We start from the raw sequence: 14,053 nt of genomic DNA, 5'->3' as shown, positions 1-14,053 counted from the left end.
GTGTCGTGATCACCGACACAACTCTGCGCTCAGAAACTGACACTCCAACAGGTCAAAAAGACGATAAGCGCTAGATAAAAGGACTAGCTAGCTAAGGTAATTAAGGTACTTTTTTCCCACCAGCAATATCATTTCTCCATTAAAGAAATAGTACCATCAGTCATAATAACATCGGCTGTAGCCCCTCCACCTCGCACCCCCACTCAACTCATCCACCGCTTCTGGACATCCTCCCTCTTCTTTAGCTTACTCCGCCCAAACATCTTAGTCCACGCAGCATCCCACGGGTCGAGCTCCACAGCCCGCTTGCCAAACCCGCCGTTACTATTACTGCTCCCACCGTTCTGCGACAGGCTCCGCTTGGAAGAATGCGCCGCCGTGATGTTACCACAGTTCGGCTTCTTCAGTTGGTTTCCAAACGTATCCACGGCCCAGATCAAGACTCCATTCGTCCACCCAAAACCTTCCACAACCTCATATTCGCCGCCGCCACCCGCAACGTTGGTCGCGTTGTCGGCATACTTTTCAAACATAATACCCGTAGCGCCAGGCTCGACGCCCTCCAGCTGCGGCATGTCTGAGGTCGATCCACCCGTGGCGTACCACGTACAAAAGGTTGAGTCGAGGTAGTGCTGGGCGATGCGGAGAGCAAGCGCCTGGGTACCCTGGTAGGCCGGGTCGGACTTACCAAAGGTGGGGGGTGTGTTGAGGAGGCCTTTCATCAGAACATGGTTCAGTGGCGGCCAGACATTCGGCTGGTCCCATTGCTGCCCCGTGCGGAAGTTGCTAGCGGGAATGGCGCCCGGGTTGGTGTCGAGCATGCGGGCCACACGAGAGTAGGCGAGCTGTACCGCCAGGGGGTTGCCCTTGAGCGAAAGAGGTGCGGCGCCGGTCCAGAAGGGGTAAAGCTGGCCAATGTCAAAGAGGACTTGATAGCCTGGGGGGGCGTCGGTCTGGTCAGCAGGAGTAGTGTCTTCATCAGCAGGGACGAAGATGTGTTGCGAGTTGCTGGTCAGGTTGTAGTCGAAGTAGGACCAGTGGGTGACATTCCACATGAGCGCATACATGGCCTCGCTGCGCTGCTCGGCGGCGTTCGCGAACCGCTTAGATTCGGACAAGTTGCCAGCACGCTCGAGGTACTCAGAAATGATGGTCTCCGTCTGGTATAGGATTGCGTTGAGATCGACAGGCACCATATCGCGGACATTGAGTGAACGAAGTGGGAAGTAGACATCCCGCGCGGCATCGTTAGGGTTGACTAGCCATCGAACAGTGTAGTCCACACCAGACTCTGCGCCGGTCGCCAAATTGGAGTACAGTGTTTCCTTCTCTGTCTCGTTCAGCGGTTGGTGGACTGGGTAGATGATGCCGGACGACGCATAGTAGGATTGATTGTTGGCGGTAATGTAGTCCTCTCGATACGACTCGGGACGGGGTTGGTTGTTGGCAACATTATACCTACGAACCCTCAGTTAGTTGCGCTGACAGCATTTCCATATAAGCGCTCTTCACCTACCTGTTGAGGGTATACTTCTTGCCGTCCTGGGCAGTAACCGAGATGCTCCGGTTCTTTGTGAAGAACTCGTGCTCCTTAATCAGAAGAGGCAGCGCCCGGTCCAGGATGCTCGTGTCGTTGGTGTGCTCGATATACGTCTTGACCATCAGTGACAGGAGCGGTGGTTGAGACCTATTCAGGTAGTAGAGCCGGGCGCCGTTGGGGATGAAACCGATGGTGCCGACAAAGTCCAGGAAGTTCTCAATGATGTTCTTGGTAATCTGGGTAAAGGCACCGCGGGTACGCAGCAGGCCCTCGGTGATCCAGTACGAATCCCAGTAGTAAGGCTCACGAAAGCGGCCTCCAGCCACAACGAAAGTGCGGTTCACCGGGATAAAGCTGTTCGCGCACTGGGAGCATTCTCCCGAGCCGGCATAGCGACGAGTCAAATCGGGCCAGATGTCGATCACCTTGCTGACGAATTCCTTGATGGTGCTGTCCTGAATCTTGTCGAGGAAGATTGGGTCTGTGTCGAGCTCACTCTTAGGGACCTCCTCCAGCTCACCGCCGGCCGGGGCGAAGTTCTCCGCTAGGAATGCGTTGAGTTCCGAATTGTTGGAGATAGGCTGGGTTAACTTGTTGAACGCCGCAATCACCTCGTCCACGGGCTTGATTGTTGGCCTACGCACGGTGAAAGTCCAAATTAGTCTGTGTTGCTATGGACCTAGCTGCCCCACTGGAAACACAACAACAACAATAACAACAATAACAGCGGCACCGGAAGTAGCAGTAGCAGCTATTGCGGGTTTGGTGAGACTTACATATCAACAAATGTCTTGGAATCAGCAAACGGCTTGGCCAGTTCAATGGCCTTGAGAATTTCGCCCTGGCAGTAGAGCGGCGAGTCGCATGGAGCTATAACCGAGCCATTGACGTACAATGCCCTTGCGGTTGAAGCTAGACCGGCAAGGGCTGCCGTGGCAGCTTGTCGGAGCGCCATTGTGGCCCGCAAAGTCTGTTGTTACACTCACGAAGCTACAAGAGAAGCAATTGTAACGGCTTAAATAGCCTGGGGCGTGCAGTCATCCGTGAGTCCCAAGGACAAAACAAACACAGGAGCCCTAGAGGGGCCGCAGCGGAGGGATTGGGTTATTTAAAGAGAGGAACCAGTCGTCTTCCCGACTCGGAGAGGAAAGCCAAGAGCGGGCGAGAGGGGGAGGTTGGGTTGGGGGTGTCGTGTAGTGTACAAACACCAAAGGCCGACATGGGCAAACTTTTGCGATCGGGTCGAAGGCGGCCCGTCTTAGCTCCCAGGGTGGGAAACAATGCTGGTTCTGACGAACCTCGAGAGTCGAGATGCATGCCGACATGCCCTTGAACGGCACGTGCAACCCTGCAGTGTGTCCTGCCCGCATTCAGGGAAGCTCGGGGAAGCTGCAACTTACCGACGACGGTTCATCCAGGCTCCACATCTGGGTTGTGGTCCTCGTAAGGTGGTACCGAGACGTGCGAGGGCGGTGACACTTGGATTCGGGGTTCCAGGTTGGGTTACTCCCTGACCGAGCATGCCGTGTTCATCCTGGGTAAGATCGCCGTTTATTTTCTCCAACATCTCGCGTGGACAAATTCGGAGCGACGAAGCGAATTTGACATGTATTGCTGTTTTTAGCTGGTATATTTAAAGCTGCTCCGCACGTCCGGGTCTGCAATTCATCCCAGGCGTTTTCTGCTAGGCAGGCAACGTAAGTAAAAGGAAAGCGGAACAAAAACATAACTAAGCTCGTCGCGATTGTAATTCATCCTCTGATCCCTTGTTGTGTCCTTCTAGCCTGGAAGCCCCTGCAAAGGCCCCGATGCGGTTGCTAGGCAGTTGGTCCGCAAGGTAAGGAAAGAAGAAAGAAGCCGAAAACTCGGCGTTCCCCGCACTCCCAATGGCAAGCTGCCCCGAATTCAGCGCCCGGGTTGGCTGGCAACCCCAGATTTTAGTGACGTCAGCACGGGCTCGGTGCGGGACGTACAGGGGTTATGCGGGGCAATCGCGACCTCCCCCAAAGTTTCCCCCTTTCCACAACAGGAACAAAAACTTGGGATGAACATGCCCGGTTTCTCGAACGGGATGCAAGTGTCGGTGGCTTTATTCCTTGTACACTACGTCTGACTTCTTCCAACGCGGACGACGCCTCGGTTCTAGGTTAGAGAGACTCGCTCCTCCTTATTGCAGCCCACCCGCGCTCCCTTCTTACATATGTATCTAATTCTGTTTTAAACTCGCCGCGGCCGCCCTACCCACACCGACTTTCGTGGACCCCTAACATTGGCAATGGCTGACCCCAGTCAATAATGCGATGGCGACTCGCTGGAGATGCCATCTGGTCGGCCCTTTTCTGCTGGCGGCGGACCCGTTAACTAACGAACTGACTCGCGGGATCCCGGGAAGTTTCTCGGCAGCTCTGCCAACTGGCTTAAACGCCGATTGCCCGGGTTAGATGTTCATATTTTTTGAGGGCATCGGGTGTTTAGCATAGTTTCTGACTGAATCAAGCAAAAGACTTGGGATTGACTGAAGTGAGACGACGGATTTATTAAAGCCCTCGCCAAGACATTAGTTAACTGGACTTTGACTGCCTCTCAGAACGTCGGGTGTTAGTAGCGTTTAAAAACGTCCCCCAATGGAGCTTGTGATACACTCTTAGGGGGCGTCTAACTGTTCGGTGATCAGAAAAGGTTGGACTGAGTAAATTAGAGTAGCTGAGTAAACCAATCGTGAATGGTGAACTGCAAACCCACCGATATCACAGCCAACATCAAGCCAGTGACATGAATGGAGTCGTCTCGGGGTTGGTCATCCGAGAGATACCGTTGCTTTCCGGTTTTCGACTTAGGAAGGCCATCCAAAACTCGTCATTGGAATCGCACCTTGTGTGCCCATTAAATTTAGCAAATCTGGCGACCTAGCTTGCTAGTGGTAGCGAACTCAACAAGGGGTGCATGGCGTTACCCATGATTGGGAACGCAAATAGTGTAACAAGGCTGCCGATAAATCATAATCACCTCACTTATCTGGGCATCTCAGCTGGGAAAGCCACATGATGTCCGATCCAACGACTGGTTTCTCACACAATGCTTGAACGTCCTTGTGGTATCTATGCTATGGTATCATTTCTGGGACCGATACATGGACCCCTCTCCATCACCCTTTTCGGGAACTGTACCGTCGCCCCTACCTTTGTTTTCGAACACGGCTCTAAAAACCTCGGCAAGCTTGGGTACGACGCTATCGCGGTTCTCGTAGATCTGATAGTGCAAGACCAACCTGTTGCCAAAAAGTTTAAGACCGACGTTTTTCCCGAGCTCCTCAAATATAGCTGGCGGGCACTGGGCATCGTCCAAGTCGACCCAGATCATATTCGTATGCACTGGGCATATGAGCTTGCCGCCGAGGTCTGTCCACATCTTGGCCACCTCTTGTGCGAGCGTGTGCGTGTTGCGTAGTAGGCCGCCCTCGCCGTTCGGCCCCTTTCCGAATGTCTCATCGACTGCCACACGGGCAGCAGCCGTTATGACTCCTGGCTGCCGTAACCCACCGCCGATGGACTTTCTCACCCAGCGCGCGTGCTTGATCGCCTCCTTACTGCCCACTAGGATGCTCCCGATAGGGGCGCCAAGGCCTTTGGAAAAGCAGAGAGTCACTGTGTCAAAGCAGGCGGCAAAGTCGACCAGGCTGCCGGCCCCGGAGGCCGAGACTTCCCAGAGCCGCGCACCGTCGCAGTGCATCTTGATGCCGTGTTCACGAGCAAAGGCAGAGATTCGGCGGACTTCTTCCAGCGGCATGATCATGCCGTTGAGCGTGTTCTCTAGACTGATGACGCGCGTGGGGCATGTGTGGACGTCGTCGTCGAGGTATGCGTTCGACTTGACATCTTCCAGAGTAAGATACACTCCGTTTTTTGGAACCACTGCCTTTACCAAGGCGCCCGTTAAGAATGAGACCCTGGTGGAGAAGAAATTTAATAATGGTTCCAATGGGTGACGGGATCGGACTCGCACCCCCCGGCCCTTCAGGTCTCACTCACCCTCCAGCCTCATATTTCACAATATGGGAGCGATGGTCACACAAAACCCCATGAGGGGGTTGTGTCAAGAGTGTCCTCAGCCCTAGCTGGTTTCCCATCGTCCCCGACAGGACAAAAAGACCAGCCTCTTTCCCAGTTAGGGTGGCACAATGGCTTTCCAGATCCACCGTCGTCGTGTCTTCCATCCAGACATCGTCTAAAAGAGAACAGTTTTGGACAGCGGCTAGCATTGAGGCCGTGGGGGTTGTCATGGTGTCGCCTTCTCCGTGTTAGTTACACATGTGCGATATAGATGAGCAAGGACATTGAACGGACTTCGGAGATCATGGCTGGCAGCCCCCGCACTGCCAATCCAGGCATGGTTGTTGTGAAGAACATCCGATCTGTTGACGGAAACCATCTTGTTCAACTGTGTGGTTTTGGTTGAGAAGGAGGAGACAGAGCCCCGGAGTGATTGTGGCCTCCAAGTACCGCGAAGTTTTAAGGAAGACCGAGAAGTCGCATATTGCAGTGGGGAACATGTTAACGTTACGCCCTTCCGCCGTATCAGTCGTATCAGTGTTCCCATTGTCGGAATCGGCGGGAGAACTCGACACCGGAGGGCCATTCTACCTGCCGCCTCCGTAAGGCACCTCTGCTAGAGTTCTATCCTCTTTTGGCTCGCCGATATGCTCGCGAGAACGGATGCCGACAATTGCCGGGCCAGACCAACTGCCAACGGGCGTCACGGACCTTTTACTTCACCCCGCAGGTGCCACAAGACTTCTTTTAGCGTGCTTTGGCTCCGTAGAGGAAGGCGCGGGGGGCTTTCTTGCTCCACAAGTGGGCCGCTCCTTGGGCTGTGTACGCGGGAAAGGGCCACTGAGCGCATTGGGGGGCAGGTGCCACCCACCGAACCCCTGCCGTTCAGTGCTCACTCCTCATGAACCCCCAGTGTTTCCTCTGAGAATGAGGCCACACACAGATGGACAGTGTGTGCACCCAACAACCGAGTCTCCCACGTGGTAGCGACTTGTAACGACAAAGCAACATCAAATCCCCAGTATGCTTGAGAATGAGACTCTATACCGAGTTGTTGGGACGGTCAATTCTTGGCTGTTGTAGTTTTTTTCCCTAGGTTCTCACCACCCCGCTCCGAACTTTTCTATGCTTGAGTTGTGTTACGAACAAATTCCGCTCACCGGCCGCACGCAATGCAGCCATTGCCAACCGCTCTCAAGACTCCGATGGCTTTCGGGGGCGGAAAAAGGGGTGACTAAACCTCAGATGCGTCCGTGACTGGCCCTTGAATTAGGGGACACAAGCGCAGGGCGAGGTGCGGTATAAGTAGGTCACTGCCCAATACTGGCTTAACGTCTTTCCAAGCACTCCTTGTCTATTTCGCTCTTATTCATTTCCTGATTCTGTCAAGCGCACTTGCAGCATGGCCGCCGATATTGGGAGCGGAGTTTTACACGGATACTTCGTCTGAAAAGTACCAGGAGAAGAGACACCAGATGAGACACCGTTTCAACACCAAAAAGTTTGGATTTGAGAGCTAATAATCCATTAAGGCCCTTGAGTTAAGCCCTCGACAAATCACCAACCACAATAACCAGCACAATGGCCTTCCAGCTCCGTTGAAGTGCCTCCCCACCTGTCATGGGAATCATCAACAATTCGGCAGAAAGGAGAACGAACAAAAAAAACAGGAAAGGAAAAAAGAGAGACAAATTCAAGCCAAAAAAAGGGAAGCAAAGGAGACCCAAGCCAAAAACCTAGCCTTCACCCACTCAGTTCCGTACTCGCACTTTCTCCGCAGTCATTCGACATGCCCCGGTCCATAAACGTCCCAGGAAGCCCACCAGGATGCCGCCGATTTTCGAGCTGCTGCCCCCAGGTCATTGGGTGGCCGAGCTGGAGCGACTGCCACTCCCAAAAGTGGAGCACTTCGGCGTTCTGGAACGGCGGGACAGTACCGTCTTGGTACATGTTCATATGGTTCCCCACGTTACCAATGGGGGGTCCTTGGGAAGGATGCCAGCCAGGTTGACTGAAGGGGATGGCGCCCACGCCCGCTGGGCTTATTGCTGAGTCGAACGGAAAGCCGCCCTCTTGCACAAATCCGGACCCAGGCGGGAAAGAGTCCGGCGACATGTACACATTCGGGGCCATGGAGCTCGCCGGCGGCATATAACCTCCCGTCGTTGGTGGGTATGTTGTGTGAACCGGCGTGGGGGGCACAAAATTGGTGGGAGCCGGCAATCCATCTGGGGCGACAGCGTTTGATGGAACGACAGATCTCGGCCTGGCCTGGGCGTCCGACACTATTCGAGCATTATTCGCAGAACGGCAACTGTCCGGCAAGGAAACCGAACTCTCGCTCCGGGGCTGGAAATTGGACGAGTCCAACGTCGAGTCGCTGTCCGAGCTGGCGCTGGTAGACCTGTGTCGAGGCTTTGGGTCCCGCCGAGGCCCGCGTGGCCGTTGTGACGAAGGAACGGTTGGAGACGTTGAGTTGGGGCTCTTGTCGGTCAGCGGGGTGACTCGGTCATTCTTGACGCGTTTTGTAGAGCCGACAACCGCCAGCTCCCGAGCGTTCAACGGCAGTTTTGCGATTAGACCCTTGAGAATGCGATACAGGGCGGCCGTTGTCTTGGATTGCGGGGCGACCTCCGCGAGCATGCCGAGGCATTTCTTGATCGCTTCCAAGACCGTTTCTCGCTGCGGAAGAGTACGAGCTTCGTCCTGGAGGAAAGCCGAACACATAACGGTGGCCGCGTCGAAGATGCAGAAGATGGCGTAATGGAACTTGGCGCCCACTGAGACAAGACTTTCGAACAACCTCCACGACACTTCCATGAGGCCCAGTGCCGCATCAACGCCTGCTGATCGTAGGTCTTCCTCGAGTTCGGTACCTGGCGTGGCCGAGCTCCGCGTTACGAATGGTCGTAGCTGGGTGAACAACCCCATATACCCGATGAGATGCAGATACCGGCGCTGGAAAACAACCCAGTCGAACTCACCATCCCATCGCGTCTCGGGGTTCTTTACGGCATACTCGGCCGGGAGGTTGGCGAGCCACTTATCAACCGTATCTGTCATTCGCTTGGCCGCTTCGGCCTTCTCCGTTTCGGAATTCGTGGGCCCGCGCACCTGCGCCGCCATGTCGATACAGAGCTGGCAGTGGAGGTTCATGTGGCGGAACGGTGATGGTTGGTCAGAGCGGTAATTTTCGAGGGTCAGCGTGGGCATCACGACGGTGCAGTCGGATTGATTCACTTGAAGCGGGCGAGACAGCATGGAACCTAGGGCACTAGAGGAGGGCCGTCAGTCACACATGTCCCCCTCTCCCCTCTCACCCTTCATCATCGTCAACGAGGAGAGGATCACTTACAAATCCCAGAGGTATAAAATCACCCATACACGCCGCCTCATCTCGCGGTCATACTCGGACAGGCCCTCGGAAAAGCTGTCTTGGTGAAGACCTTGGCCACTGTTAGTCTGGCGAGGAAGCGAGCGCGGTGCGGCTGGGTAGGCATTACCTATCTCGTTTGCCGCGCGGATGGCCCTGCCCAAAGCATGCCATGCCTCGGTCCACTTCTCGGCCGATTTAAGCCAAAACGCGGTAAGAAAGAGCTGTTGAACGTTGACGAGCCCGCCCTTACCCGGGGGGATGGTGGTGCTGAGCTTCTCGGCGGCGGCGTGCATGCGGTCTGCGAGCGTCAGGACGTCGGTGTTGAGCTCCCGCTCGAGTCGTACTCGGACATTGTCGTCAATGATAAAATGGAGCGAGCAAGCACACACGCGTAGGATCAGACTGGTAAGTTCAGGCGTGGCCTTGTTTCGCGGGGCCGTCCACCACCCATCGTATTGTGTCCTAAACTCGGGCGGGTACAAGGCGTAGTACTGGTGATTCGCGCCATTCAACCAGTTATCGACAAGGCAGTCTGACACGGGTTAATTCATGCCGGGGAGCGAGAAGAGGGAAAGAGCATGCTTGGTTAGACAAGGGAGTCTGGGATTTTACCTGTATACCGCTTTTCCGGTAGAAGTTGCAGCGCGTCCTTCAGCTCCTCAGATTGCTCTTCATCAACCTTTTCTACGGTGTCTCTGACTGCCTGCGGGGTAGTTAATATCATGTCGGCTCAACGGCCCTCACCGACCCACAAGCTAAAGGAGAAGGGGCGTGAGGAGAGGTGGTGGAGATAGACTTTACCTTTGGGCCGGGACCTTGACCAAGCACTAGGTGGTGGTGATGGGATGGATAGCCCAGGCCGTTCAAGGCGCCGCTCACGTCGATATCTGAGCCGGAATCATCGCGGTCAGAACCCTCGTCAGAAGGGTCGCCCCTGTCTGAACTGTCGAGACTACGTTTTCTCGACCTGCTGTGGGCGGGTGAGCGTAAAGGCACGGGGTTAGTGGCGACGCGACGGGACCTCAATTGTGTTCGGGGATGGATGACCCTACCTCACTTGACCGTCTTGCGCGCGGTCGTCTCTCGAAGCTTTGGAGGCGGCTGTCCTAGGTTCCAGCCGGCAGAGATGCGACACTCCTCGCTTCAAACAATGATTGCAAGGGAACTTGCGGTCGCACTAGATCAAGCCCGTCAGTCAGCCAGGACAGTTCGTCGGAGTCAACTCCGTTGTTCTGTGTGTAAGAGTCGAAGAGTGCGGGTGTTGTGGCAGTGTGGGTCCTGCATGCGATTAGGGGGCAAGTCTTTTTTCCTTTCTTTACCTTTTGCTTGCGTCGCCGGCATTCGAAGCAGGAAGCTGCTGGTGCGATGTTGGAGGAGGCCATGTCGACCGGTTTTTCCCTTTTGTTTCTTTCCTGCTTTTGGTGCGGATCGATCGAGTCGTTGGCGGTGTGTCGGTCGGCCGGTTGGGAGAAGGAGAAAACGGTTCCGAGTTGGGGGACGTGCCCACACACCGAAGATGGCGGTGGAAGCTTCAGGCTCAGAGGTGCAGCAGCGAGATCAATCTGGTGCGGCGCGGCGGCAAGTTGCAGTTGTCCCAAGGACAAGCTTGCAGGCAGGCTCCTGGGTTTCTGGCTTCTGGCTTCTCAGGTCGCTGAGTTCAGCGAGGGCGAAGGCGGATGGAGGGAGGCAACGAGCATGAGCTGTGCGCCCACACGCCAGGTTTGCTGCAAAAGGTGAGTCCAGCCCTGAATCGGCCAAACCACACGCACCCCCTGGTTGCGACCTTGTTGTATCACGGCCACAATCTCGCATTTGCTTCCACCAAATGATGATTCCCCGCGTCCCCAATCACTGGCTGCCAAGAATGCTGTGGGGGCTCCGCGGAGGGTCGAGGGTGTCGCCCGTTGATGCAGCCAACCCTTGCGAGTTTGAGGAGTCCCAAGGCGCTGGAAACAAACCGCTGCTTGCTCGACAGTGAAGCCCTGAAGGGGGGCGTCCAGGGTAGAAGAAGGGGGGCCGGCACGGGGCTTGCTCCGTTCCAACTTTCTTCCTCGTCTCATCTCTTAAGATCATCGTCACACGGTTACCTTGGTACATACACACTCTTATTTATCATCAGGCTTTCCGTCCTGGTCGCTGATGAAAAGAAACTCAAAACGGGCCGGGAGAGTTCTTCCATCCGTGCAAAGCATTCCACACGGCGCACAGTGTCATGTCGTTGGCCTTTTGACACGGCTGCAAGACGACAAGTTAATGCGGGGTCTTGGAGATCTCCCTCCGGATTCAGGCTCGGCTAGTCCCCGATAGGCCTCGGGCAAGGGAGCTGGGGGAAAGCGAGGGTCAATAAGTGGAACAAAATCGCATCCACTCGCGCCGTTCCTCTCCGGCGGCTACACTAGTGTAGACACTACGGGGAAGGCCCTCATGGCGAAGCTTGACACCTGAACAGATCACCGGCGAGCTGCGATTGTACAGGCTCTGTCCTTGTCGCACTGGCTAAGGGCGTGGGGCCACAGCCTACTAATGGTTATGCGCCTAGTGGAGTGTATGTATGTTGTACAACATCGTGCGAAACCGTTACATTCGAGAGTTGTCCTGCATCGACCAGGCCAGGAACAAGAGAAGGGAATAAGAAAGCACAGCAATTGTTTCTCGGGACACAATCTTTTCCCGGCCAGGAGGGGCAAGCCGAGCAAGGACTCGATCCTCTTGGGAGATCGCCGAGCCCTTTCACAGAGCAAAGCAACACACCACATGGCACGACAATCCCGGACCGTAGTGAAAGCCACACAAACTACCTGCAGCTCTCACAGTGCTCCCCGTCTTTCTTCCCTTCTTCTTGTTAACATGTACTTCGTCCTGCATACTAATAAGTAGACTTTCTTGTGCACAGGAAAAAAATGAAGAAAAAAAAACGGACAACAAGCAAGGCCCACCCACAGGCTGCACCGGCATCCATCATGGCACTCCCCGAGGCTGGATCCCCTGGTACGGCAATCGAAATGGCCCACCTTGGTCGCCGCCCCCCTCCTCTCTTGGGGCTTGAAGCCCCAGGACCCTGCCCTTGCCCTCCCCAAATATAGTTCCCCGAACAAGATAAAGTTTGTTCACCCTTTCGCGGGGACCACATCTCGCTACACAGCACGCTTGGCTCACAGCCGGACAGCCAAGCCAGTTGACCGACCGACCCATGTGTGTAGTGCAGCGTGTTGTACTATGTAGTAGTGCAGAGGCAAAGATGGGCCGTTGGCCCAACTCGCATTGCCCACCACACCCGACCACACTCGCTGTGACAATGGAGCGTCTCGGGGGCCGTCTTACGTCTCTTTTTCAAGCAGGTGGGCAGGAGGAGGTTACAGGTCACATTTTCAACTTGGCCCGTTGTCGAAGCATCTTGGATGTGAATGGCTCGGTCGACACGCAAGGCTGGGAGCCCGTGCTGGATGAGACATGGAACTGACCAGTCTAGTGGGAGAGAAGGAAGGTGCAAAGAAAAGGCGTCGTCATTCGGCCTCGACGGATGAACAACCCAGGGAGCGGAAGCCGGCGGAAGCAGGCCGCACGCTCTCGTCGGGACGGACTGCGTAACCAACTAACGTTGACCCTGCGCGTCCCAACCTGCCTTCGTTCGGCCTTTGCGGTGATTAAGTCCGACGGATTGTGTGCTGGAACGCTGTTCCCGGGTGTCTCGTCCCAGCGCCATGGCAAGGTTGCCGAAGGGGCCGACATGTTGCGCACAGTATAAATGAACACCTACATGGCGGCATCTGGATAATAAGAAAATGGGGTCAGCCCGGCTGGGACGCCCCCAAAAAAGAACGCCTTGTAGATCCCGTAATCTGTTCTCGGGGTCAGTTTGAGGAACAAAACGTGAAACAGACTGCTCCCTATTGCAGACCGTTTTCGGTCACCTATTCGCATTCCCACAAGTTAAATGCCTGCTCCCGAACGAAACGAATCGGGCCGGGGGTGACTGGCGAGAAAGTCGGGAAGGATGCTTTGTTGCTTGGCTGGGTCCAGCTCCCTGGGCTCGGTTCCGTTCCCCCCCCAATAATTAAAAACAAAAGCCCGATCCGGCCCGGCCTGCTTTGTACAACGGATAGCCAAAATATCCACACATCAGACTGGGCTGTCACTTGCCACGCTTCATCACATTCAAGACAAGGAGCGAAAAGTGGTTTGGCTTCAAATCATGGTCAAGGGAAAAAGAAAAGGCAACAAGCGAAAAAACGACAAACGAAATGACCAAAAAGCCGATAACGTACACAAAACAGCCTCGGGCCGGCAAATGCGAAAGAAGTGATTACAGCAAAAAGTCCTCCCTTGGCAAGGCCAAGCTCTCTCGGTTGATTCGATAGATAGTCCCGCCCTTCGGGGAACCCGTTGGCTCGCTAGTCAGCCCCGAAGCCGAAGCTCGCCGAAGAGAAAAGGAGAAACCAGACTTTTGCTCACTCACTGGCTTACTCATCCAGGTCGGCGGGCAAGGCAGGGCGTCTGGCGATGCGTCCAGACCACACACACACAGCGCACATTTGTGCTGAATGACCTGAGTTGGAAACAAACTAACTATCTGACAACGAGTTATCGTGGAAGGGGCTTGACCCAGAACAGGGAGCCGTTCACCCATCACGATGGCAGAAAAAAGAAAAAAGGAAACAGTTTTCATCAAACCAAATTGTGTTCTTCATTCGTGTCGCTCTTCTTTTCCTGACTTTCTAATTTCAAGTAATTTCAAGACGACAACGCCAGAGAAGAACAAACTGCTGCCCTGTCATCCATCTTCGTCTCTCAGACCCGTGGCGATGTGAACTAACAACAATTATGAACGATACGAAGTACACTGACTTACACCAAAGGCTGCTGACCCCACCCAGCCATTGACACCTGATCATCCAGAAACGACGAAATGCGGTATACTACTCCAACACAAACCAACTTGCAGAATGCAAACCTACGTCCTAAACAGGAGTGATGAAACAATGCGGACGCGTGTGCTTGTGTGCGAGACCTAGAAATAACATCAAGCTGAAAACAACACACCTATCATTTCCCAAATCCCAACCTATCAATACTCCCAGCCCCCCACAA

At 54.8% G+C, this 14,053-nt stretch overlaps 3 protein-coding genes across 3 annotated transcripts; all 3 read right to left on the bottom strand.

Annotated features, from left to right (window-relative positions):
• Nucleotides 1-203: 203 nt before the first annotated feature.
• On the bottom strand, nt 204-2,495 carry C8A04DRAFT_11178 (glycoside hydrolase; the record flags this gene model as incomplete). The annotated part of the gene is made up of 3 exons (XM_062776866.1): nt 204-1,458; nt 1,517-2,176; nt 2,317-2,495. 3 exons carry the CDS (start codon nt 2,493-2,495, stop codon nt 204-206), a joined length of 2,094 nt encoding a protein of 697 aa, XP_062638128.1.
• Nucleotides 2,496-4,651: 2,156 nt separating this feature from the next.
• On the bottom strand, nt 4,652-5,968 carry C8A04DRAFT_11223 (pyridoxal phosphate-dependent transferase; the record flags this gene model as incomplete). The annotated part of the gene is made up of 3 exons (XM_062776882.1): nt 4,652-5,486; nt 5,569-5,827; nt 5,884-5,968. 3 exons carry the CDS (start codon nt 5,966-5,968, stop codon nt 4,652-4,654), a joined length of 1,179 nt encoding a protein of 392 aa, XP_062638127.1.
• Nucleotides 5,969-7,332: 1,364 nt separating this feature from the next.
• Nucleotides 7,333-10,347, bottom strand: C8A04DRAFT_36324 (fungal-specific transcription factor domain-containing protein; the record flags this gene model as incomplete). Its single annotated transcript, XM_062783487.1, has 5 exons — nt 7,333-8,863; nt 8,945-9,035; nt 9,093-9,497; nt 9,718-9,932; nt 10,172-10,347. The coding sequence occupies 5 exons, from the start codon at nt 10,345-10,347 to the stop codon at nt 7,333-7,335; spliced, it is 2,418 nt and encodes an 805-aa protein (XP_062638126.1).
• Between the last annotated feature and the right edge of the window lie 3,706 nt (nt 10,348-14,053).

Source organism: Dichotomopilus funicola (genome assembly GCF_033296635.1).
Source record: "Dichotomopilus funicola strain CBS 141.50 unplaced genomic scaffold C8A04scaffold_21, whole genome shotgun sequence".
NCBI classification, from domain to species: Eukaryota; Fungi; Ascomycota; class Sordariomycetes; order Sordariales; family Chaetomiaceae; genus Dichotomopilus; species Dichotomopilus funicola.
This window is presented reverse-complemented; position numbering and strand designations above follow the sequence as displayed.